A 25,635-nucleotide genomic window follows, 5' to 3' on the forward strand; every position below is an offset into this window, starting at 1 on the left:
GAATTTTTATTTTTCTTATGTAGGAGATTGAAAATCAAAAATTGACTCCTTTTTGTATTCTGAAAGTTTATAATGTGTTAAAATGAGAGGTATTACATCTCATTATGAGTATAATGTGTTTTAATATGAGAGGTTTTGCAGTGAGGTATTACCTCTCATGAGTATAATGTGTTAAAATGAGTGGTAATGCAGCAATGCATTACCTCTCATTATCTTAAGTTCTTAAGAAGACAATCTAAACCTCTCCGAAAATTAGCTTTTTTTGTATTTTCTGAAAGTTTATAATGTGTTTAAATATAACAACACAGTTATACAACACATAGGATACAGATTTTAAGCTTTAATCACATTTCATCAGGTGGAACCATATATTCTGATTTTGTTTCGTCAGTATCTTTCAAAACCACTTGCATTTCTAAATAAAAAATATATTTTAGTTTTGAATTATGATTAAACGAGGTTGAAATGTAGAGTTACCTTGAAAGAATGAATTAAAGATTCTTTAAGAATGCTTTTCAAAGCTCAATTGTTAATAAAAATAAATAAGCCACAGTTTTAGTACCTTTAACTTGAAGCAAATTTTTGGTTTTAAACTATAAATAATGTAGTTGATAAAAACCTTTGGTTTTATGTAAACAAAGAAATAATCAATTTTCTTAAAAAAAGAAAGAAAAATAGGACTAAAGGTTAGTAAAAAAAACTTTTCAAATAGTATTAATAAACGGAATTAATTAATGCTATTCATTTTCTAAAATCTTGTTTTTCTTCATAATGGATTGCTACTGTGTAAATTACGACAGTAATAAAAAAAGTATATTATCTAAAAAGCATTCATATGATGAAAGGTTATTTAAAAATATTTAATGTAGCATATATTATACCCATCTCGGAGTAACACACCTTAAATTTTGAATTTCAGAGAATGCATAAAAGGACTTGTAGGTGATTCCACATCAAATCAACTGGTCAAAATGTTTGGTCTTTGTATTAAGGTTATTTTGTTAGGTTTGTGACTCTAAGGTTGAAAAGGCAGAATGACTAAAAAAATACCAATTTCCAGATTTTTTTTTTTTAGATTTTTGTGTTTTTGAATATTTGCAAATTCTTTCCTGTTTTAAATTGCTGTAACTCGAGAACTAATTGACCCAGAGAGCAATATTTTATTCAGTTTTTGATAGCATTTTATAAAATAGATAACATGGCAAGAAAACATTGCTTCTTTTTTTTTTTAAAGTAAATTTTTAATTTTTCTGATATTTTTTTAAAATTTCTATGTAATTTGTGTACCTAATTTCAAGATTGTATTTCAGTAAGATATTCATGTCGCTACATGATTTATATCAATATTAAACAAGAAAATATTTTGTCTTCATCATCTGATAGGAATACAATATTAAAATTAGGCATAGACATTGCCAGCTGAAAAGGAGTAAAATAATTTTTTTCTTCAAAAAAATTAAGTTTGAGTTTTTTTTTTTTGTTAAAATATTGTTATTAAATTAATTGATCCTTGCTGTATCTTTTTTAAAATGCTGTTATAAAACTCAACAAAATGACTCTTATAGGTTATTCAGGTTGGTGAGTTCCGAATAGAAATATTCCACTCTGATTTATTATATTAAGCATAAAAAATTATCTTATGGTAATGCATACAATTTTTTCAATAGATACACAATTTTTTTGAAGGAAGAAAATGAATACTAAATTTCGTTTTATAAGAGGCCATGATAGCCCTGTGGTTAGAGTATCAAACTTTGGTCATGTTCATCCTAAAAGCCACTGAGACCAGAGTAAATGCGATATACATGCTAGGAAAATTTGGAATAAAAAGTACTGCAGTTGATTACTAAGCCGTACCACAATTACAGGGATGTAGAAAAACTTTTCTTCCCCTTCAGGTCTTTGTCTAAATTGTGGATGTAGCTTTATGAATGAGTGGTGCTGCCATTTATCTGGGAGTTCTGAGCTAAGTTACGCTTTCACCCTAGTGGCACTCTCTTCTCAAAGAAAGGCGCTTTTTGACTTAATTTGTAAAGACCAATAGCTGGCAAGCTTGGTATGCCTAAGTGGCATTAGAAACTAGAGTATGTTTTGTAAAGTAGTAGTACTTAAATAAGATAATTGTGAGCAGGTCATTTTTTTTAAAATTTATATTTAGTATGTTCCATGTAATCTTGACTTTTTTTAAAAAAAAATTTTCTCATGTATTAAACATTTGAAAGATAAGTTTAAAATAATATGTAGTTGACTTATTGGTACTTTAATTTTTTTTTTTTTTTTTATAGAAGTTTTTAATTGAAAGTTACATTATTTTAGTTTCCATGTGGTATACAATATTGACTATTTTGTATCATAAATACTAATTTCAAGGAAACATTTTGTAACTATACTGTTTCTAAAACTATAAAAAATTTCTTTTTTGAATATTACAAGTGAATAAATTATTGCAAAACAGAACCAATAAATTGTAGAAAATTGTTAAAGCAGCCACTGAAGAGTTTTGTAAAATTTAGTATATTTTTTTTTTTGTTGATGAAGTGCCCTTACTACGCTTTGCAGGCAGATAGTGATAAACTGTAACCAATGGGATTATTTGTAAACTGCAAATTTTCAGGAAACATGTATTCATGACACAGGCATTCCATTATTTTACATATATGATGCCCATGATTAAAATTAGTCAGCTAATCTATACCAAAAACTGCAGGGAATTTTATTAAAAAGGGTGTTAAATAATTCCATTGATATAAAAATTGTGACATTTTAAAATTTTTTAAATATAGAGATTAATGATAAAATTAATTATAAATTCATACAATGTTGTAAATATAAAATGTATTTAAAAATGAAAGTTTGTTTGGAATATTGGTTTATTTCTCTTTGCCCTTTACATAAGGAATGTAACAAATATTTGGAAAATAGTAACTCGCTCACATTCTAACTAATGAATAATGATATTTGAATATCTTTACTCATTTTATGAATTTACAGAAGGGATAAAAAAAACTTAAATTTCGTAATTCATATGGAGAAAATGATATACTTAAGCAACTAAATGCTGTCAAAATCTGTTTAATCACTATAGAGCAAGGCAGGATAAAGAATATGAAATCAGTTAAATTACCTGATCAACTTTCAACCACTCTGTTTTTCTTTTGCCATCTAACAGGTTTTGAACTTTCTCAGTAGCAATCAAACATTGTTTTTTGCTTAAATATTAACTTATCTTCAACATGTGTAAACCTTTTATACTTTGTTTCCTTTCGGTAAGGATTCCAATATATATTTAGAGAACCCTATATTAGAACATCCTATATAACAACAATCTGTTTATTACCTATGCAATAATAATCTGAATAAAATTTAGTCGTTGAATAGATGACAAGTTATGTGTCTAATGAAAGCAAACAACATTTAAAGTAGGTATGCATAATCTTTTTTTGGTAATTGGGTACAAGAACTAAAAAATGCCATGTTTGGAGCCAGCTTGAGTAGGTAAATCTAGAACCATAAAAGGTCGGGATAGCTTGGTTGGTAAGGCACTGGGCCTATGTCCAAGTGGTCGTGCGTTCGATCCCTGCCGGCTAAAGACTCTATGTGTAGTAAATTGTGACTGATGCACGTTAAATCTGTTGAGTCTCTATGTCCTCATAACAAATCAATACCTCTGGGGGTACTGAATTGGAGATTGATCGTTCGCTGATTCAGGTCAAAATTACGATCTGTGGATGAATAAATGGATGTATGAATGGCTCCACCCTATAAACGGGTGTGGCAGAAGACGAATTCTTGGCTATAGATGGCGCCACTGGAAAACAAGAACACTCGCATCCCCTCTGCCTTAATGGCATACGTCAACAACACAACAGAATCATAAAAATGTAAAGTGGATTAAGATTCTAATTGGAATTCATCGATCTATATGTGTAGTAACAATTTTCAAGAAATTAGATTTCCCTACAAGCATGGAACTCGTGGCCGTAAATGAAACTTAAAAACTAAAATGGTTACAATTAAGTTCAGGTCTTAATTTACTAAATGACCAGTAAGAGAGAAGGATGACCAGTAAGAAAAAAAATTAATAATAGAAAAACTTTCTAATACAGCAGTATTTTTTTCAAAGTTTGAAAAAAAAAGACATTTTCTCACAATTTTTATATATTTTACTATTGTAGTTCAAACTGTTCAAGTCATACACTTTAGGTGTCATAGGTTTTGCATCGCTGATTAAATAAAACCTTTTTTTGGAAATTAAAGCAAGCTCACACTGAACAACTTTGAAAAAAGTCTGTTTTATTATGCATATATGTACAATTTATTGATCCTTGATAATGAACAAGGCACTATTTGACAAAAATAGTGATGAGTCAAGAAGAAAGATAAAATATTACATTTTCTTTTCACTTAAAAACTAATTTTTATCTAGAGAAAAACTACATTAAAAGGATTTTAAGTATACATTTTGATTAAAAATGATATATGACATTCCTTCAAAAAACAGGAATAATATTCATGATATGAGTATGCCTTCTAAATGCTCATTTATCAAAATATGTTTTCTTTTGATTGCAATCGAAATCTAAAAATAAACTAGAAACACTCTTGTAATAAGCACTTTACTTGAATTTACTAAAATATATTTAGCCAGAATTCTTCACAACATGTTGAGTTATTAAAAACTTAACTTGAACTAAAATTGCATTAAATAATATAAATATGCTAAACGTTTAAAGACATATGCTGGCATATACTAGAAGGCAGTACAATACACAGAAATATTTTATTACATGCTTCGAAGTAATTGGGTTTTTTTCATCAGAAACATTTAACTGAAGAATTTGAAAATATGGCTTATCATTGAATCTTCCAGTGATACTATGTTATCCCTATCTTTTACAATAAAGATGAAAATTTTTAATTCTTCCATTGGAAGGGTTCTTTAGAAAAATATGATGTGAATGCTAAAAACTTTACAATTCGTTAATTAGTCAGTAATTAATTAACAAAATTTTGATTGGATAAAGCATGTGAAAATCTGAATTATAGTAATTTAACCAAATACCATATTTCTTTGTTATATTATGAGTAAGTGTCCAACACAATAAAATAAAATAAATATAATTATTTGAATTCTAAGAGTTATATATATGCTATTTTAAAACAAGAATTAAAATAAATGAAACTATGAAATATTTTTTTTAAATTTAAACGCTTTTAATGTAAAAATTTACTTTTAAAAACTATTGCTAAAGTAAATTTGCTCATCTATTTTATGTATAATCAAATAAACATATATATACAAAATCATCAATGAACTTAAGTCTAAGTTATAACTTAGATGAACTAATTAGTTATAAATAATATTACATCCATAGGAATTTTAAATACTGATACATATTTTTACCCATTAATTTTGAAGAAAATTAATAACTAAAATAATCTAATTAACAAAATAAATGTTTCAAATATAAATTCTTAGTTGAAGATTCAGAATTTTTAATAATTATTAAAGATAATTAGGAGTTGGAATTAAATTTTTAATTCTATACCTTAACCATGCTTAAATACTTCATAAAACTAAGTTACATCTAACTAATCATACATAAATTTTACTGTCTTGAACACAAACCATATTGATATAGTTAAAAGAAATATCACAACATTCAGTACATAAACAACAAGTTTGATCTACAAACTTTTTATATTATTAAATGATTTTTAAGTTTGAACACAATTTATGAATACAAAACAAAGATAGTTTAGAGCAATGCAAATATTGGTTTCAAAACAAATAGCTTAATAAAAAAATGAATACATTTTGTTATTAAAAATAGTTGGATTTTGACATTTAAAAATTAAAAAAACAAAATTACATTTATCAACTTTTGAATTTATTTTCATGTATATGGTAATTATTGGTTTTTAACAAATTTTAGAGATAAAACAATAATAAGAGAATTAGAAACAACTTGAGCAGGTTTTATAGTAAAAACAAACAACTTTGTTTGAAATAAAAAAAAAAAAGAAAAAGAAATGCCAGAGAAAATTACAAAAGAGCCAACAATTCAACTTTGTTTAGAAGCTCTCTTCATACGTTTTGCTTAGATATTTTTGTTTGTTTTATATAATTTTGTTTGTTTTTTTAATAATAAGCTTCAATTAAAAAGAATTTAAAAAAGTACAATTCATTTATAAACTCGCTATTTATTGAATTTATAGTCCTGAGGAATAAAAGGGCAATTTTTACTAAAATACCCCATACTTCTAAAATTTGAGAAGTCAGCATTTCCCAGTTTTTTTTAAAAATTAGATAATTTTTACTAATCTTTTAACAATGAATTTCACATATAGTGATGAATGAAATGAAAAGTAACAGTTATTTTAATCGGAGCTATGGGAACAGTTTTTTAAATGTTCAACTCTGCAGTATTCAAAGAGCTTGAGCCCAATTCCAACTTAAATAGTATAAAAAAATCTCATGAATATTAATGAGATATTAATAAAATTTTATTTCAACCCTCATATTTTTATTCTTAATTGTGCAGATTTCTAGTTAAAAAATAAAAATGTTATAATACAACAGTCGAAGATAAATTATCAAAATTGGATAAGTCAAATTAATTCACATGAATCTTCTTATTCAAATCAATCTACATAGTGGAAAAGAAATAAAAAAGTTTTTTTTTTACTTGTTTCAGACTAATACACAAAGAATTTTATTTGTAACATATAAAAAAGATTATATTAAGTAGATTAAACATTAAAATTAAGTAGAAAATCAAGAATAGAGAAAAATAGTTCTAAGAAATTATCCAACTGATAAATTTTTAACTACAATGAATCTGTACTTTCTGGCATTTTTGAATGGAAGAAAAATTTTTATACCTTTTAATCACAGCTAATTATGGCAATTAAAAATATTTAAAAAAAAAAAGGAATAGCTAAAATCTTTTAGTTTTAAAAGAATTCTTCGTTAAAGAATTTATACCTAATTCAATCAGTTGTTGCTGTTTAAAAAAATATAATTCATACAACATAACAAAACAACTAAATAACTCAACGAAATATCAAGTAAGTAAAACGTTTAGTTGAAGAAAATGTTTTTTTATATTATCCACAAATTTCAGTTACACACTGCATATTTATAACTTTAAAAATAATAATCATGAAAAAATAGAAATAAATACACACTAAAGTTCACAATTTAAAACATAACATCATAATAAAGAGCTACATTTACCAGTTTGTAAAACTGATTGCTAAGAAAATCAACAGAAAAAAAAATTGAGTTCTGCTGTTAAATAAAAGAAATGTGTATGTTTTAAGGAAATAGAAAATCATTTTTATCGACTCTGCAATAAAGGTTGACAAACAAACAAGAATAAACATTAAAATAGGATAACAAAAATATAGTTATTGCAAATGGGTTCTTACAATAAAAATCAATTCCAACAATAATGCTCGCTTAGCTTTGATAAATATTGGCACAATGCAGTAATTGAACTTAAAGTTCAAGCAATACACACGAGGAGCAATGTCACAAAATCTTTTAAAAATTACAAACATCACATGGCACCATTATTAAACTAAAAGCAACAAGAAGAGCAGTAAAATAAAGCTATAAAAGAGAAGATATTTTTAAATAAATATTTTATAATTTTTTTGCAAATTTTATTTTGGCACTATTAAAAAGAGTGGTGATTAACTCTTGTCAAAAACATATACAAATTAACTAGGATAAAATGCATTAATAATTGATGAAGCAAAATCCAACTCAAAAATATAAAAAGAAAATATTTAAGTACTAGTCATTTTCATGCAAGCCACATGGTCTTCGAAACTCTTGTCCTCGTTCATGCAACCATTTATTCGAAACTGAAATTTAATATCAGTACAAGTTAAAAACAGGTATAAAAGTGTAGGATGTCAAAAAAATTCATTGCAATTTTAAAAACCAATGTAAAAAAGGAAATAGGTACATTTTGATAACAAAAATCAGAAAACTAACATTCAACAAATTTCAAAATTAGTACAGAGAGTTTATCAAAAGATGATACTGCTAACAGAGCAAACTTAAAAATAATGTTTTTAAAATAAACACCATTGGCACTAACAAGGCAGTGGATTCTAACCACAAAATAAGACTCCTTATAAAATTCAAGCAAATGACATGATAATTATCAGAAAACAATATGCAAAAGATTTTTCAGTCAGCAGCCTTATCTATTGGCCGATTTTGTAACTAATGATAAAACTTGGAGAGAAAGAAGCTAGAATATAAGTTACAAAGACCTAGTTTTCTAAGCAAAAATCAGTAATCCAAAGAAGTATTTCTTTCCTTTTCATATATTTTTAAATTCTGTTATTTTTGAAACATTCTGTAAAAATGTTAAAATTAAATTTGATAAATTAAGGTAAAATGATCCTGTAAAAAATTACGAAAATGATTTATTTTTAAAATTTTGTGCACATGTCTTGATAAAAAAGTACTTTAAAAAATTTTCTTTATAGTGTAACAAAACAGGTTTTGATATAACTTTATCAAAAATAACAAAACAAAATATTACAAAACTAACAAAATATTACAAATAGTTTTAAAATGACTGCTTTTTACAGGGATGAAAAGGTGTAAAAGCTTATTGAAATTTTCAGCAATGGGTCGAAAGTCAGCGTCTGGAGAGATTTTTTCTCACGGATTAGAAGCTCTTTACCATTCATCAAACTCATAAATTCCAGAAAAAAAAGGATCCGGTCTATAGATGTCTCAAGCACCTTAGCAATTGTAAAACATCACCAAAATCCTACGTCAATCATGGTCTGGAGGGGAGGGTATTTGTGCAAGCGGCAAAACTCTTTACATTATCAAGTATTATAACTGATTTCTGCAAATCTTAATTTTATGAAAGGAAATAGTGAATAAGTTAACTACATATTTATGTCTCATTTTACAATTTTGAAGTTTGATAATGTTTGCGATCCTGGTCGTTGAAATTATGGAGTGAATCTGCATAAATCTAAATTTGTCTACTATCTTCATAAATCTAAATTTGTCTATGATCTCAACGGAGTCAAGCGAAGACTATTGCAAAAATTTAGGTAAATCTTACATACACATAGAAAAATTTACAAATATAAGGTAATCATACACAAAAAATTCATGTTATTTTTATATTAAAATTGAATTTATACAATGATATTAAAAAAAAAATGGGAATAAAACACAATACAATTAAGCCTGTAATCAAGTAACAGTTTTTTTGTTTTTCTTTTTACTTTTTGTTCTTGACAATGTTCTCTCAATTCAACTTTTTAAAATTATTCTAAGAAACAAGTTTAGAGATATTTAAAAAAGAAATCTCAAAAATTTTCCTCATTTTATTTCATTTTTAAGCTTCGAAAAATAATCTGCAGTGTCTACTAGAGGGTTTTGCCTCTAGGTTTGTGATTTATCAATTTTTATTTCTTGAGCAAAAATCAATTAATTGATAACTCTGAACAGTTGCCACCTCTTAATACCAGTCAAATTTACATAATCCTACAAGGGAGTAATGTTTGACGGCTTTACTGTTCTTAAGAATAATGGTTTAAATGATTAAACTAATAGTTAGAGCAAATAATATATGTTTTACTCACCCCATTTTGAGCCAGCAAGTACAGGGCAAGCTGCATGTCTAGTCAGCATATCTCCTTCCCCATTTTTATGAAGATTATGCCAGAATGCAGCAGCTCCCTTAAAAATAAAGAAAAAAGGCAATTTTAAGCTTTATAAGAAATGATGAAATAAGTTTTATATAAATACAAATTTTAGTTTCTTTTTTAAAGGAAAAACAAAGAAACAGACAGATAAAATATTTTGAAAATATCCTACTAAATAATATTTTTCTTTCAAAAGCTTTATGACACTTTCAAAATTACTTTGCAACATTTTATTAAAGATACATGTATTCATAGTAATTGAGGTTGAAAATTTTTTAAAAATATTTTTAAATAAAATAAATTCTATCTATTAAAAAAATAAAGTATTAACACATTCATTCCACTACTAAACTAAACTGAGTATCACGACAGCCCATGAAGGGCCAAAGCCTACTGTCCCCAATCCAGTTTTTTCACCTTGGGCACTGGGGTGCTGGAGCTTATGTTCTAGTTGGGTGGTCTGCTGAATACAGAACTCTCAATGTTTATTCCCTAAACATACTTGGTACTCAATTTATCGACCTACTGAAGAGGTTAAAGTCCGAGTTGACCTTGCTCAGTTCAAGGATAGAACCCCAGACCTGTGACATGAGAGCCCAAAGCATTACCACTCAGCTACCAGGCCTTATTTATTCCACTAAATATTAGAAATATTTTTTACTTGTAACGTTTAGTTCATACATGAAGGGAAAGTTTTTTTTTTCTTTTCGTATTTCATTAAAAAAGCTTAAATACAATAAAGTAATATACTTATAGATAACCAGAATAAAATAAAATTCTATCTTCGTAATCTCGGACAAGATTTGGAAAAGAAAATTAAGTTTTAAAATTAAGGAGAAAATAAAAACATTGCATACTGTAATTATTTCATCATTTGATATTCTATTTAAAATGCTGTAATTATCCAACTTCGTAATTAAAATTCATGTTAGAAACATATTACATTCATGATAATTAAAGAGTTTAAGGCATCATAATTATAAGTCAAAATTTTCAAATTTTTCCGGACAGCGATTTAATTGAAAAATACAATATCTACAATGGTAATAAGATCAGATTATCTAGTATATATCTAGTAACAGATATATATGTAATCTATATATATCTGTGTACTCTGCTGCTCTCTGGTGATAATTCTGCAAATTAAAAAGACACCCATCTGGGAACAATATTAAGGAACAGTATGATGTAACAAAATGTCACCTTTGAAAAAGTTTTCTTATCTCTGTTTTACCCAAGGCCTTTTCATTATTAACTATAAATTAAAAGCATTGAACAAACTAACAAATCAATTTATATTACCTTTTTTGGTCGTAGAGTCACTCCAATTTGAGGGAACACAGTCGCTCCTCCAGCATCAACATCACTCATCTGTATTTCAAAAAAAAAAAAATTATTTTTACAGATTTTTTAAAAATTAAGAAATATATAGTTTAAAATTAAAATAAAACTTACATAAAGAAGCCAAGTTGCAATTCTATTCCCAGTTCCTAGACTTTGAAAGGCATTTTTTTCTTCTCTCTAAAATGAAGCAAAAATAATGTTTCTTTCAAATCAGTAATAGAAATAAATTTATTATAAATTTATATTCAACTTTATAAAAGATTTTAGTTAATTCAACACACATATGAAACCAATAAAATCTTGAATATTTTATGTATGTCATTCTGAAAAGTTGACGATTGCTTGAAAATTTCTTTAGCCAAAACCTATTTTTTGGATAATTTATTCTTCTTTAATTGTAGAAGTGTATTGGCAGTACCGGACTAGTGTATACTAAAAAATGGTCTGTAACCTTAAGAAACACTAGTGTTATGGATGCAAAGAAAATGTCAAGACTGTTCGGATAGAGAATACCAGGCCAGTTTTGAACATAGTCTTTCCTTGATTCTGAAAATAAAGATGGAGGAAATGTTACACATAAAGTAGTGTTTCCTTTAAGCAGAAGTGGATGCCATAATGATGAAATTAGACTACATTTAAATATAAGCAGATGAAAAATTATAAGTTAAAATTATCCAGTCCATTTATGTCCTATAATGCATCAAATGTGCTAAAAATCATAGAGATGACAAGACAAATAAGTTCTGATATGTCCCATGACATGCATAATTCTTCAGAAGGTTTACACAGTAAAATTGCACCAACTTTAATTATAAAAAAATTTATTTTCAATTGTTTGCTATTAATAGCTGAAAAAGAAAACATGCAATATGCAAGTTATGAATCCTAAGAATCTGTATTTTTCAAGTAAGTTGAGCAGTTGTAAGTTGAGCAGAATCACTGATTTTCCTATTCTTTTAATAGAACCAAATAAGCCAACTTCACCTGCACTTTTTGTTTGCAGAAAATGGCTAATTATTTGTAAGTCAAGCAGCACAAAGTGTGTGTCTCCAATTATTATAAAAGCCACTTGCATATATATATAAAATAACCCCAGTCTTCTTTATGTATTGAACAATATATTATAACAGATGTATTAGAATAGCACGCTAAATGAATCAAGCCATATCTTAAAGATTGAGCATGAAATTATTATATGAAAATTATTAATGACACATGAAAATTAAGAAATATTTCGTTTTTAAAATTTCAATCACTTACTCTGGCAAAATCAAAATGAGGCTCATAATGACCACCAATTCCATAATTCACAACTTGAAGCTCTTCAGCTGTTTTTACTGTTAAACCAGTTATATCTTCAATTCGTTGGGATACTTTAGCAACCACATGATGATCTTCATTTTTCAACCAGGCACTGTAAAAATAAAAAGGAAATTACTTAAAAAAACATTAAATTAAAAAAAAATTCAAGAAGAAAAAATAGGTTGGAAAATTACTAACAGATTTCCCAAAACATAAAATGTTCCTGAGGAGATTTTAATTTTTTAAATAATTAAATATACAAGGAATACATTTTTAACTTATTTTAGGTCATCTTTTTATGCAAGCTCTGTATTAGTTCCAAATTTTGCACATACTTCTTAAGAGAATTTAACAGATAGTACAATGGTATGTCATTAATTCAGAGAAATATTTATAATTATTTTAGAATAAAAGTTTTTCCCCACCAATTTGGCAGTTAAAATAATAATCTATAGAAGACAGTTAATAATACAAAAACTGGAAATGGTTATCATTTATACACAACAAACATCACTACCTACTAATTATAATGAAATTAAACAGTGATACTAATGCAAAGGAGGCAAATTAAACAAACTGTTTTATGACAACTATTGTTTTTATTAAAAGTTATTTTTTAAGGATAGGAAACTCTTAAAAATTTATCTACAATAATCTAAATTACTAAAAGTCTAAATGAAAATATTTTGACTCAGTTAAAGAAAAAATTTAAAAAAAATATTAAGAGAATTAATTATAAGGTACTTGTACCTTTTACTAATTCGATAACTGGCATATTCCAACTGTCCAGATTTAGAGTTTTGCACTGTTGCACGTTTCAGCTGAAAAAAATAAAATAAAAATTTAAATGAAAAATTAGTGCTGAAATAATAATTTAGATGAAAACTATAACTCAAAACAGTAAAGAGTGGTGACCAATCTATAAAAACTCAGAGCAGAATCCTTAGAATGTTGTTAACTTTAATTTAAAAACAGAATAGCACCAAAATATGATGTCTGATATGTTTTGTACGTTGTTGTTGTAGTTTTGTTTAAATACAAAAAAAAAAAAAAAAAAAAAAAAAAAATAGAATAATTAAGAAGCAATTTAACACAACTTTTTGCTACTTTACAAGTACAGTTCCCATATTTTATTGCACTTTAATAAAGGTTTTGAGAAAAAAAGAAATATTATATCAAAAAGCTTGATAATCTAGATCTAAAGAATATCAATAACATAAACATTATCTTTAAACAGCTGAAGTTTTCCATAATACACAAAAATCATGCTAGATTCATTTATCGAATTTATATAAAAATACAAATAAGTTAATGGAAAATAGTGTTTAATTATGAAATTAAAGAACTAAAACAATTAAAATATGACAAGGAAAAAAAACGAAGCACAAAAAATAATAAGTAGGAAAATTATTTTTAATTAATGCATAATGATAAAATAATTTTACCCATATTTCAGTTTACTGATCTGAAATTGAACTATGCAAATATTTTTTAAAGATAAAAATGAATTTTAAAACAAATTAAATTAGAAAAACATTTAAATTGACAAACGATTGTACTTACTCTTGGTTGAGCTAAGTGTTTAACTATTTCCATTTCTTTATCTGTAGCGACATCATGTAAAATAACTATGTTTGGAGCTTTAAATACCGTTTCTTTTCGAACAGGTTGAAGTAAATAATATGGATGTCCATTCGTGATAAGTTCACACTTGAGATCTTTGCTTTTAGCAAGATTCTATAGATGTTTAAGATGTATTAACAACACAGAACAATATAATTGAATAATAGATAATTTAAAATTTATTACAAAGCAAATAAAAATTTAGAAAAAAAAACGACATTTAAAATACATTGGATAAGCTATAAGTTCGTTTTATAAAACTAAGTATTTTCATCAAATAGTACTAAGTTTTTAAAAACAAAACATCTTTATTATACAAAACCTCATATTGATTCAAATAAGAAATTTATATTTTTTAAAAAACTACAAAAGGTTTTTAATAATTTTTATTTGTTTTGTTTTAATGGGTCAACAACTGGTTTCAAGGACGAAATACAGTATACTCCTGATTATTTGAACTGATACAAGGATATCTAAGGGAAAATATGTTCCGAAACATTTAATTTTACAACAGAATCATTTACATGCAAAAAAATTGTATTTGGTGAAAAAGTTATTAAATATACTTCCAAAATATGTGCAGGAATTTCAGATGACATATCTGGAGAAAGTGATAAGTCTCATTTTTTAAACTTTAACCCTTTCCTTCTCGCTCCCATGAAAATGACAGGATGAGGTTTCGCCCTCTATTTCTCGCTCCCGCGATATTCCTGGACAGGAGTGCTCAGTAGTAACGTTCCAATAAGAATAAAACTAATTTATTTCTTTTGCCGGGAAAACATTTTATTTCTCATTTTGCACACCAGATGGCAGTACCAGGATACTTTTAAGGTAATTGTAGATAGTTAGTTTATTTTAAACTAGATGTCAGCACTAAGCAAATACGTGTATGATATTCGTGTATAAAAAAATAGGCACTTTTATGACCGTTTTCTTGAAAATTAACTGATCATTAAGGGGTTAAGTGTAACAAAATTAGAATTATTTCCTTGCCATTTTAATTCACTAGAAAACATGACTCTAAATAAACTTTTTAATATCATTATTTTTACTATATTGGAAAGTGGCCAAACCTTTAATTGGCTATAAATTTTGCTTGCAGAGATTGGGTAATGATTAAAACCTGCATTGTTATTCAGGACAGAGCTCCAATGAAAATTAGAGCATTTTTAGTTGAAAAGTAGTCAAAATCTTGATTAGTTGGTAATTTTTATGTAAATAATAAATTCTACTTGAAGTGATCAGAAAACCATTGAAATTAATATTGGCATTCAGTACAGAACTCCAGCTAAAACTTGAGCCCTCTAGCTATTCAGAAAGTGGTAAAAACTTTGATTACAAGATTTATTATAACTTTGATAGGACATGTACTTTTTTAATTTCCATTCTATAATCTAACTTCTGAGTAACTTTTACCTAAGCAAAATCATACTTCATTCCTCTTTCACAGTAGATAGGTTTCTCAGTATCTTTCAACTAAACCTTTATGAAACAAAACAACGCTGAATTGAATGTTTTTACAAAATTTGGACTATAATGTTGATTTTATTTTGTCATTTAACATAGCATTATCATTGTCTCAAAAACAATAAAAAATAAACGTACTGAAACGGATTCAGATCTGCATAACTGTTCGTATTGTTCTCTTTCTGATATTTCTGAATCAGCATTAGAAGATTCAGAATAATTAACATCCCCATCTAACTGAACATCCCCGTCATCACCTCTTTTTGTGTGAGCAGCATTTTTAATTGCATCTTCATAGTAAGCTTTGTTTCCCCTTGCTCGAGGATGGTCAGGTACTGTAAGAAATAAAAACTATCTTAGAATCATGGTTCGGATTTCTTCCAGAACTAACTCATTTGTTCTAAGACGGCAGAAAAAAGCCGGAAAAAACTTAAAATGGCCAGTACAATTATTTAGAGGTAACTATTAAAATAATAGTTCAAATTTAATATGATTAGTAGTATAATACAATATATAATCTTCAGTATAATACTATTTCAGTTTTGATTATAATATTTTAATAGTTCTTTAACTATAATATTAGGGTCACTATACCTTTTTATATAAAACTTTAAAAGAATAGGTGATGTGAATTGAAGTAAAATAAGATGAATAAAGCACAGCTGCAGTTATTTCAAATTCTTAAGAGAAATTCCTTAAATTAATTTTAAAAAAATAACTAAACTCAATTTCAGTAAAATAATTAAACCAAGATGTAATTTTGTGCAAACCTACTTAAGATACAATTATGCAAAACTCTCAATTAAGAGAAACTTTGCTTTTAAAAGTTCAACATTTGAATAAAAGAAAAGTTCAGGATTTTTTTTCTACCTTTGCTTTGAGAAAATATGCAGATAGGTTTCACATATCAAATACCAAAACCTAATTAACTAGTGCACATACATAAATCTTGAACATTTCAAATGTTAGTTTTAATGATTTTTTTATATAAAATCAAGCAAATTTAAAATAAATTCAAGCAAAGCTAAATGCATCAGAAATTTGATAATTATTAATGTAAAATATTAAACACAGATTATTAAAATAACATATTAAATATAGACTATTAAAACATAGAATATTAAAATATTAAACATAGAATAATTTAGTTGCAAAAAACTCATAGATAATATTAATAATAATAATTAATAAACTCAACAATAATAATTATAAGCATAAAAAGTTTTAATCCAACATTAAGACACTCTAAGAGTGATATTAAAATAACATACCAAGTTCAAGTAAATCAATTGTAAGCTTCAATGCATGGCGTGTATTTCCTTGCTACAATAACAACAACAGAAACAATTTATTTAAAAAATTTATTATTTCAAACTTATTATAAATAAAATAATACAATTTAAAATAATACAAGATTAATACAATACAAGACCTTTATAAAGCAAAGCCTAAAACACGAGGCATTGTGTTATATGCCATTTCACATACTATTGATACCACATATACACATCTGGGACAGATTATATTTAAATTCTTTAAAATAACTATTTATATTTTGAAATAATTATTTTAAAACACAAAAAAATTTGGACATTTAAAAAAAAAAAAAAAAAAAAATTATAAATTTTGGTTAGCTGCAGAGAGTGTAACCTCTCCACAAATAATTTTTTCATGCAGCCTGTATATCTTGCTTAATTTCAGAAATTTCTAAAAGGTGATTTTCATAGTTTAGACCTAAATTAATGTGATTTATAGAGAATTGAGGTTTATAGACTTGTGCTATATAGATCTTCAAATGGGAAAATATATACTCTGAACCTTGTATTTTTTTTTACACTGATTTAATAAGCAAACATTTAAATATAAATACTTTCTTCTCACAAAAAAGAAAAGTTTTTTTAACAAGAAATTTAAATATATATATATATATAAAAACGGCAAAAAATAATAATGATAAAACAGTACAAAATAGGTTCACCAACTCTCTCTTTTCTCTACACGTAGAACTATCAATAAAAAATCCTTCTGTTTATATTTCTTGGAGTATATTAACGTAAAACGTAAAAATCAGCAATAAAATCAGTAACATAAAAATCTGCATTATTAAAACTAAATGCAACAAATTTTGTATTTAGTAAGGTGCATAATATTTTGTCCATAACAATTTTTCGTTAAATAAATAATTGCATTTTAAAACAAATAGCTAAGGCTATAGCTAACATGTAAAATGACTATTAGTTATGGGAACCTATAATAATAATTATTTACGATATTTATCAAATAGTGTAACACTGCGAGTATTTATTCCGTTTGCTATGTTTAATTATTATACCCTGGGCAGTCTATGTCAATTTTTTCATAAATCCCTTTTTAAAAGTATTGTTCTAAGTTTCATTGTTCTTTAACATAAAAAAGGTTCTACATATGTGAAAAGAATATATAAAACTGAAAAAATAATAAAAATGGTGCAAAACACATTTAAGAGTCATATAGTATGATATTTACCATGAAAGTTGAAAAAGCAAGATATTCCAATATCTCAGCTTTGTCAGCTGTTTTGTTAGTTTCTTCATCCACTCTATCAAGAGCTTCTTGCATCCATAGAATAGTATGGTAATGATCACCACTGTTGTAAGACTGACGACCAAGTTCAAAGCAGTCATTTGCTAGATGTTAAAAAAATTAAATAAAAATGTAATTAAAATAAGTAAATATGCTAAACTAATGAAAATTTAAATTCCCATTGTTAAAAGTCATAAGTATGTTGGAAAAATAAAAGGAATAATAAAATGTTGCAGGTACTGCAACATTTAGATACATATTTATTTAGACTTTTATTAATGTTTATATATTATTTTGTATAAATCTTACTATATGGGTGTTTTAGAAATAGAAAAATTAGTACTAGAAAAATTAAAAATAATTATCAGAGGTGTATCTAGGGTTTACAACGCCCAAGGACAAACTCAGTTTTTGAGCCCCCTTACCATATAATTTCAGACTTTGGGAACATTTTACATTACATAAAAACTGAAATCCATCTCACTTATCATTGGATTGTAATTTTTCTTTTATATTATAAATTTCCAAAATGATGCCAGATTTTAGATGGTCGCGTAACTGTCAATATTTTAGTAGGAAGTTTCTTTCTAGTACATACTAGCAAAACATATAAATTATTTTAGTTATTTTTCAATTAAATAAAAGCGATTTAAAAAGATTTTGGTCAAAAAGGTTTTCAAAACTGTCAATGTTTTAGTTGGAAGTTTATTTCCAGAAGTAGCAGAATATATACTTTAACTTTATTAGTCATACTTCAATTAAATAAAAGTAATTTTAAAAGATTTTGATAAAAAAAAAAAAAAAATGAATCTGAAGCTAATCACAAAAAATTAGATATATCACACCATTAATAGCAGGATTAGTTTTTACACAATATTTGTTAAACTTAAAATGAATATTATAATTAAGATTTTTGCACTCTATGATAGATGATTTTAGAAATTGAAGATATATATAAATCTACAATAAAACTATAGTTAACTCCTTACCAGTTAATTCATTTGATGGCTTTGTTCCAGATATTTGTCCTCGTGCAAGAGTTGAAGTATCTAGTTTATAAGTATCTTGTAGTCTAAGTAGTGCTTCTGCTGCTCCAGTTAAATCCTCCTCTTCAGGAAATTTCAAATCCTCTCTAGTTTGTGTCATATTTTCAATCATATCTGAAAAAAATTTCAAAATAAAAAATTAAATTATAAAAAAGTATGGAAAAAAGAAGTACATTTGTATATTTAATGTAAAATGCTAAATTTTCTAGACATAAATATAGAAGAATACCAGGGGTCTGTCAAGGCCAAATTTACTAACGTTTAGTGTTACCTTCACAAATTCAACTTTAGGAAATACTGTAGTTTCACAAAATACTTTTTCTTAACATTTTATTTTTGTATCCCATAAGAAACGATAAGTCCATATTTTTGTGTTGATTTTTTAATATAATTTTTAATTTTTCACAAATTATGTCTAAATTTTCCAGAACCCTGAATGCAAGAAAAAAATTAACGTAACTTTGAGTAACGTAATCTTCTTGATTAGACTATTCAAGATATTTTTGATATAAATGTAGAATACAAATAGTTATAGATATTTAGAAAATATATTGCTACATAAAAAACAGATTTATTGCTGCTTAATCAACAAATTTATTCTAGATTTAAATTAATAAAATTCAAAGTACAAATGGAAATGATTAGACATCAATAACACTTTATAGTAGTTACTTATAATTTTACTTGTAGCAATGTATTATTTAAAGGGTGCTTTGATAGTGTAGTTGATTAAGGCACTGCTGGAGGAGAGCTGAGTGGTCGTTAGATCGATCCTGGCTGCTGACAAAACAATTTGCATACATACGCTAAGCACCAAAGTGCATATTAAATCTGTCCTGGTTGAAAGTCATCTCCTTGGAAGTGGTATAAAATTTTGGGGAGACGGGTGCCTGATTAGACAATGTCCTTGATGTTTAACAAAAGTGAAAAATTTTAAGGCATTCTAGCCATGGCCATTATAAGATAGAATCCTGAAAATCGGGACTAGGTGCTTGGCCATGGTTAGGTGTGTATTAGTTAAAATAAGATTTCATGCCCGTGAAATATGATTTCATCTATTATCTATATACCTTTCACTTTTTAATTTAATATTCAAGAGCCGTGATGGCTTAGGGCAGTGTTTCCCAAACTTCTGACTTTTGTGTACCCTTTCTAAATTTCTCGTAACGCTGCGTACCACTAATAGAAAAATGAATGTATTTTTCTCTGTAAAAAAATTTCACAAAAGTTAAAAATCACAACTGGCTGTTGACACCACTAATTATCGCCATCTCAGCAAAAAATAGCCAATAGAAAATACGTAATCGTAAAGTTTCATGACTAGCTTTGTTTTTGAATAAAATTTTTTGAAATTTTCGTTTGTTGCAAGATATTTCGGATGAGAAAGCGTACCCCCGCTAAACTGTTCTCGTACCCCTGGGGGTACGCGCACCACACTTTGGGAAACACTGGCTTAGGGGATAGAGGTGAACCCGGTTCGAATCCCAGTCGATACAAATTCCGCATCCGGCTTGCACTAACCACAGTGCTGATGTGAAATATCCTCAGTGGTAGACGGATCATGGGTTAGAGTCCCCTTGCCCTCAGGCTAACCATGGGAGGTTCTCATGGTCTTCCTCTCCATGTAACGCAAATGCGAGTTAGCTCCATCAAAAAAGTCCTACACGAAGGCAAATTTCTCCCAATACTCGATCCAGGAGTTCCCTTGTCTTCTGGATTGGGTTCAAAATTACAAGGCTTCATACAGGGTTGGCAGGTTTTTGACATGTGACAGTTTTTGACAGTTTAAACCATGGTTTAAACCGTCACGTCAAAAACCTCACTGTCAAAAATGTCGAAAATGTCAAAAACCTATATTCATATGTGAAATTTAATTAATACATAAAATTTATGTATTTTTTAAAGGATATTGTTTCTAAATATGTTCTAGAAAAAATAAATTTTAAATTTTGAAGAAACACTTATATTTTGAATAGTTACCAAAATCTTGTACTTTTGAAAACTCTCATCTTTTGTAATATTATGTATATTCATTTTCATGTGTTATTGAAAATCTGCAGTGATATTATTAAGAAATTTATTTATAACCAAATTTAGTGTATAGTATAGATTATACTAAAAATTAGACATTTTTAAAGATAAACATTAGCAGTTTTGTTTATTTGACATCTTCTTTTAAAGAAAAATCTTTTTAATATTCTTTTAAATCTAAGTGCTTTAAAAACTCTTATCTTTTCTTTATCTTTTATTAAATCTAAGTGCTAATACAAATTTAAGTGCTTTCTGTTAAATACACAGAGAAGTTAGTGTCGATTTACAGTATATTCAGCCTATTCATTTACTATGCTGAAAATTTAGTTTATCCAAAGACTTGTGAATTTCATTTTGCTGAATATGATATAGTTTTGTTGAATATCTAAATATTCAGCTTTTGAATAATTACTTCTTGCTTTCAAGATATGCATTATTTGTATTCTTAATACAAGTGGCGAAAAAAAAATTAAGAGATAAAAATTGTTTTAAAATGATAAGTGTAATAATTATAAATAAATATAATAAACAATATGAATTATATTTATCATTATTCATAAATATAACTACTTTTAAATTCAAATTAACATACTGGATAATAAAGATATTCGGTATAACATTAAAAGAAAATTTTATACACTTGTATCAAGTTTGTATTTATACAACATAACTTGTAAGTTCCTTATAAATATTAGTTATATGTTCCTTATATGTCAAAAATTCATAATAATAAACTTTTAATTTTCTTAAGTATCAAAAAGAAGAAAAAAAAATTTTAAATATAAATATTTAAAAAATTTTTTTGCAAAATTTTTTTGCACATGCATTTGAATATAAATTTCTGAGATTTTAAATCTGTTATTTTACCTTAATTTTAATTAAAAAATATTTTAAAACCTGCTGATTACCTATAGTATAATTAAATTTCAATATAATGCATGGCAACTGTTGGTAGTTTTGAAGTTTATATATTTTCTTGGCAAACTTCAGTTTTTGACATTTTTGACGGGTTTTTGACGGTTTAAACCAGTATTATACCCTTGTCATGTCAAAAACCACTTTTTGACGTCAAAAACCCAACCCTGGCTTCATAGTTGAACATTAGCAGTGGTAAACCCAAAAATTGAATGGGCTGTTCAACGACGATTAGAGAAAATTTAATATTCAAAAAATTTTCTAAATGAAATGTAGACCTTAATTAAAAAATACCTTTTCCAGCATTTTTTAGCATTAAAGATTCAGCTGTTTTCCAATCAGTGCTTAGTCTCTTGACAAGTAAAAAGGCATTAATAGGGTTTCCAAGAAAAGATTGTGAATCAACACTAGCAACTTGGTGGAGTCTGCCATATTCATCTTTTAATCTAGATAAGAAAATAATTAAGGAATATATGCATAGGAAATCTACTTTATATACATACACTTAGAAAAAGTTTTATGATTGTAAGAGTTGAATGTAAATAAAAACAAACTGAATGACATTTACAAAATGTCCCAACACATACAGAGAAAATAAGTTTATAATAACAAGAATCACGGTAGAGATAAAATCATATGATATTTGAAATAAATTAAGTCAGGAAATTACGCTAGTAACAACACAAAGATAAAATATTGTATAAAACACAGACTTGAAATTAATGTATGTATTTAAAATAATAAAATTAGAATTAGTTTAACTTCAAGTCAGGGCTTCTATGAGTCTAACAAATTTGTATTAGTAACAACAAGTTTATGTTAATACTTTTCAAACATTGAAAATATGAAGTTGGATAAACTCTAAAAAAAAATAATATTCTTTCTACACATTATGCAGTACCTAACATTTGAATAAAAATATAATATATTCCAGTTTTGAAAAACATTCATACAGTGAGTAATAAGCTAAACTGAGTGATAGCAATAATGAGTAATTTTTAAAAGTGCGGGTTTTCATTTTTTTTCCAAACTTTACTTTTAACTTTCTGAAAAAAAGTACTTTTGAAAATATCTTGAAATGTTAAAACACTAAGATAAAAATTAATAAATGCCTAAGTTCATGGCATTTGAAATAGGGTGACCTGGGGTAATTCCTGATCAAAATATGCAAACATCTATTTTGTTTAAAAACAATTCAAGATAGAATTTTAATATTTACTAGAAGTTTGAGGCTATATGAGATGAGTCCTATGCTACGTCTTTTTGCTTGAAAATCTAATTAGAATTTAAAAGATTTTAAATTTTTAGTGATCAGGAATTACCCCTTCTCTTGATCATTTCTGGGGTAATTACTGATCACCAATTTTTATAGTAAATGGGCTGTTTAAAAATAATTATACAATGGCAATAAACAAATAAGACATTAAGATCAAACAAATAAACCAAAAAGATATGTTTATGCAGTTAATAAAACGTTTTATTTAAAATCAGGAATAAAGATTAACACTTCAGCTCTGGCAGCAGCTCTCACACTAAAATTTTCACTTTCAATCATTAAAAGAAATCCACTATTTTTGCTTTCTAGAAGCTTAATATCCTTTTTAGGCTTATAATTTCCCACCATATTTATATTAGGTTAATTTATCAACTTAAAAATTATTCTAACAATGTACACACATAAAATTAAGATAGAAGTCAAGCTAGAAATGGTGCATATCAGAACACATTTGTCTTGTATACAGTTAAAAACAAATTTTGAGATTATAGTTAAAATATATTTTATAGTTGTTCCACTTAATAAATATGAACTGTTATTTAAGAAAAGACAATTAACTATTTATTAACGATTTTTATACTATTTATAAGAAGAAATGACAATGATCAGGAATTACCCCAGTGATCAATAATCACCCCATCTGTAGGGGGCAACATTTGATATAGTTTCCTATAATCAATTATAATGTTTACAGTAGATGTGAAACAATTAAAGAAAAGCCTACACTATTTTAATATCAAAGAAAAAGAAAGTAACTCAAAATATTTATTAAGAGAAGGAGGGGGATGTTTGCAGAAATGTGCACATTTTGAAATCCTTCTTTGAAATGGAAAATTCAGAAAGCATCTTAAACGATACTTATTTTGTTAGATTAAACAAAAAACAATCATTAAGTAAATGTAGTTATACTTTAGTAAAGTGTACAAGCATTCTTGTCCATGTCTCAAATTTAAATTTTTTTTTTTTTTAAATAACTCTTAGGTGATCATTATTTACCCCAGAAACAGAGTGATCGTGAATTACCCCGGATCACCCTAAATAATCTATTTTACATTAATTTTGACACAATATACTAAAAAAATGTGTAAAAGAAACTTTTCTAGCTAGTTAAAATATATAAAAAATTTTATAAGTGTAAATTAAAATTAGAACAATATTTAATAACATTAAAATGAATGCAGCTTAAAATGAATAATAAATGAATAAATAATTATAGAAGACAATGTTCAGTTAAGTAAATCAGTTTTGACATGTTATGGCAGTCTTGAAGGTTAGAGCAGAGGTTAGAGAGAAGGAAAAAACAGCTAATACTGAAACTTTAAGATTACTTTCAGAAATGTACATAAATGGCTAAGTTTCATCAAAATATATTAGCATTAGAAACATATCAAACTTTTCAGTAAAACATAAAATGAGACATCGCAAAAATTTTAAATGGGTAGAAAAAATAAGAAATTCAAATTAAAAAAAAAGTGAGAAAGGAGAAATTATATCTAAATGCGTGTTCTAACTACTAAACTATTGCATTAAAATATAGAGAAATATAAAAATTACGTAAACTGATGCTATTACAGATCAATTACTGAATTTTCGAACTTTTTGTGCTTCAAAAATCATCTTGGATACATTGCTAAAAAAATAATAAACCATAAAGTTAACATTGAATCATCTAATTGATTATTGATCGCTAGTTTGTCCCAAATGTAGATAAAAGCATCTAAATTACTAATTCCAGTCTTAAATCAATTATATAAAAGCCATTAGAAAGAGGAAAAAATTACTTTTAAAGTAATATTTAATACTAACTTCTTAATTTCTTGGAGCCTTTTTTCTTCAGCTTCTATGTATCTTTCAATAGTTTTTATAACTTCACCTTCAGTATAAAGAAGCTTTTCTAAATCAACAATAGCAGTAAAAAGTTCAGTAGAAATGAAATTAAACAAAACACATGTACTTAAAGCAATGAAACAAACTCTTGATGAATTTAATAGCATTTTAATTTAGGGCGATTTTTCCCAGCTGAGTAGGAGAAATTGTTTTTTGAGAAGGAGATAATATTCTAGACGAAAGCGTGTGAATTTTGACAGGAAGGAAACATAAACAGCAAGTAGGTGAAATGAACTTATAATATGAAATGGGAAAGATCAGCAGCAATAAACTAAAAGATCGTGTATTAAAAAATATATCTGCCGGTTTATCACATTTGTGAACTAGATAAATAATCCCTGCGGAAATAAAACGAAAAAAATTAGCACAAATTCATAAACCAGAGAAAGTTGTTCCCATCTCGCGTTTAATGGAAAACATCTGTGCTGTGTCTACTGCTAAAAAAACGGGGTGGGGGGAGAGAATATTAAATGCTGATCAGGCTTC

At 26.7% G+C, this 25,635-nt stretch overlaps 1 protein-coding gene across 1 annotated transcript; it reads right to left on the bottom strand.

Annotated features, from left to right (window-relative positions):
- Positions 1–6,128: 6,128 nt before the first annotated feature.
- On the bottom strand, positions 6,129–25,599 carry PH4alphaEFB (prolyl 4-hydroxylase subunit alpha-1). Its single transcript, XM_016058605.5, has 13 exons — positions 25,069–25,599; positions 22,281–22,432; positions 18,984–19,154; positions 17,938–18,098; positions 16,704–16,755; positions 15,571–15,767; positions 13,906–14,079; positions 13,093–13,163; positions 12,301–12,454; positions 11,152–11,217; positions 10,999–11,067; positions 9,634–9,730; positions 6,129–7,875 (listed from the first exon to the last, which is right to left on the bottom strand). The coding sequence occupies exons 1-13, from the start codon at positions 25,254–25,256 to the stop codon at positions 7,805–7,807; spliced, it is 1,623 nt and encodes a 540-aa protein (XP_015914091.1). The 5' UTR covers positions 25,257–25,599; the 3' UTR covers positions 6,129–7,804.
- Positions 25,600–25,635: the final 36 nt, after the last annotated feature.

This window comes from Parasteatoda tepidariorum, chromosome 4 (assembly GCF_982258835.1).
Source record: "Parasteatoda tepidariorum strain Cologne lab strain chromosome 4, Ptep-v5.0, whole genome shotgun sequence".
NCBI lineage: Eukaryota > Metazoa > Arthropoda > Arachnida > Araneae > Theridiidae > Parasteatoda > Parasteatoda tepidariorum.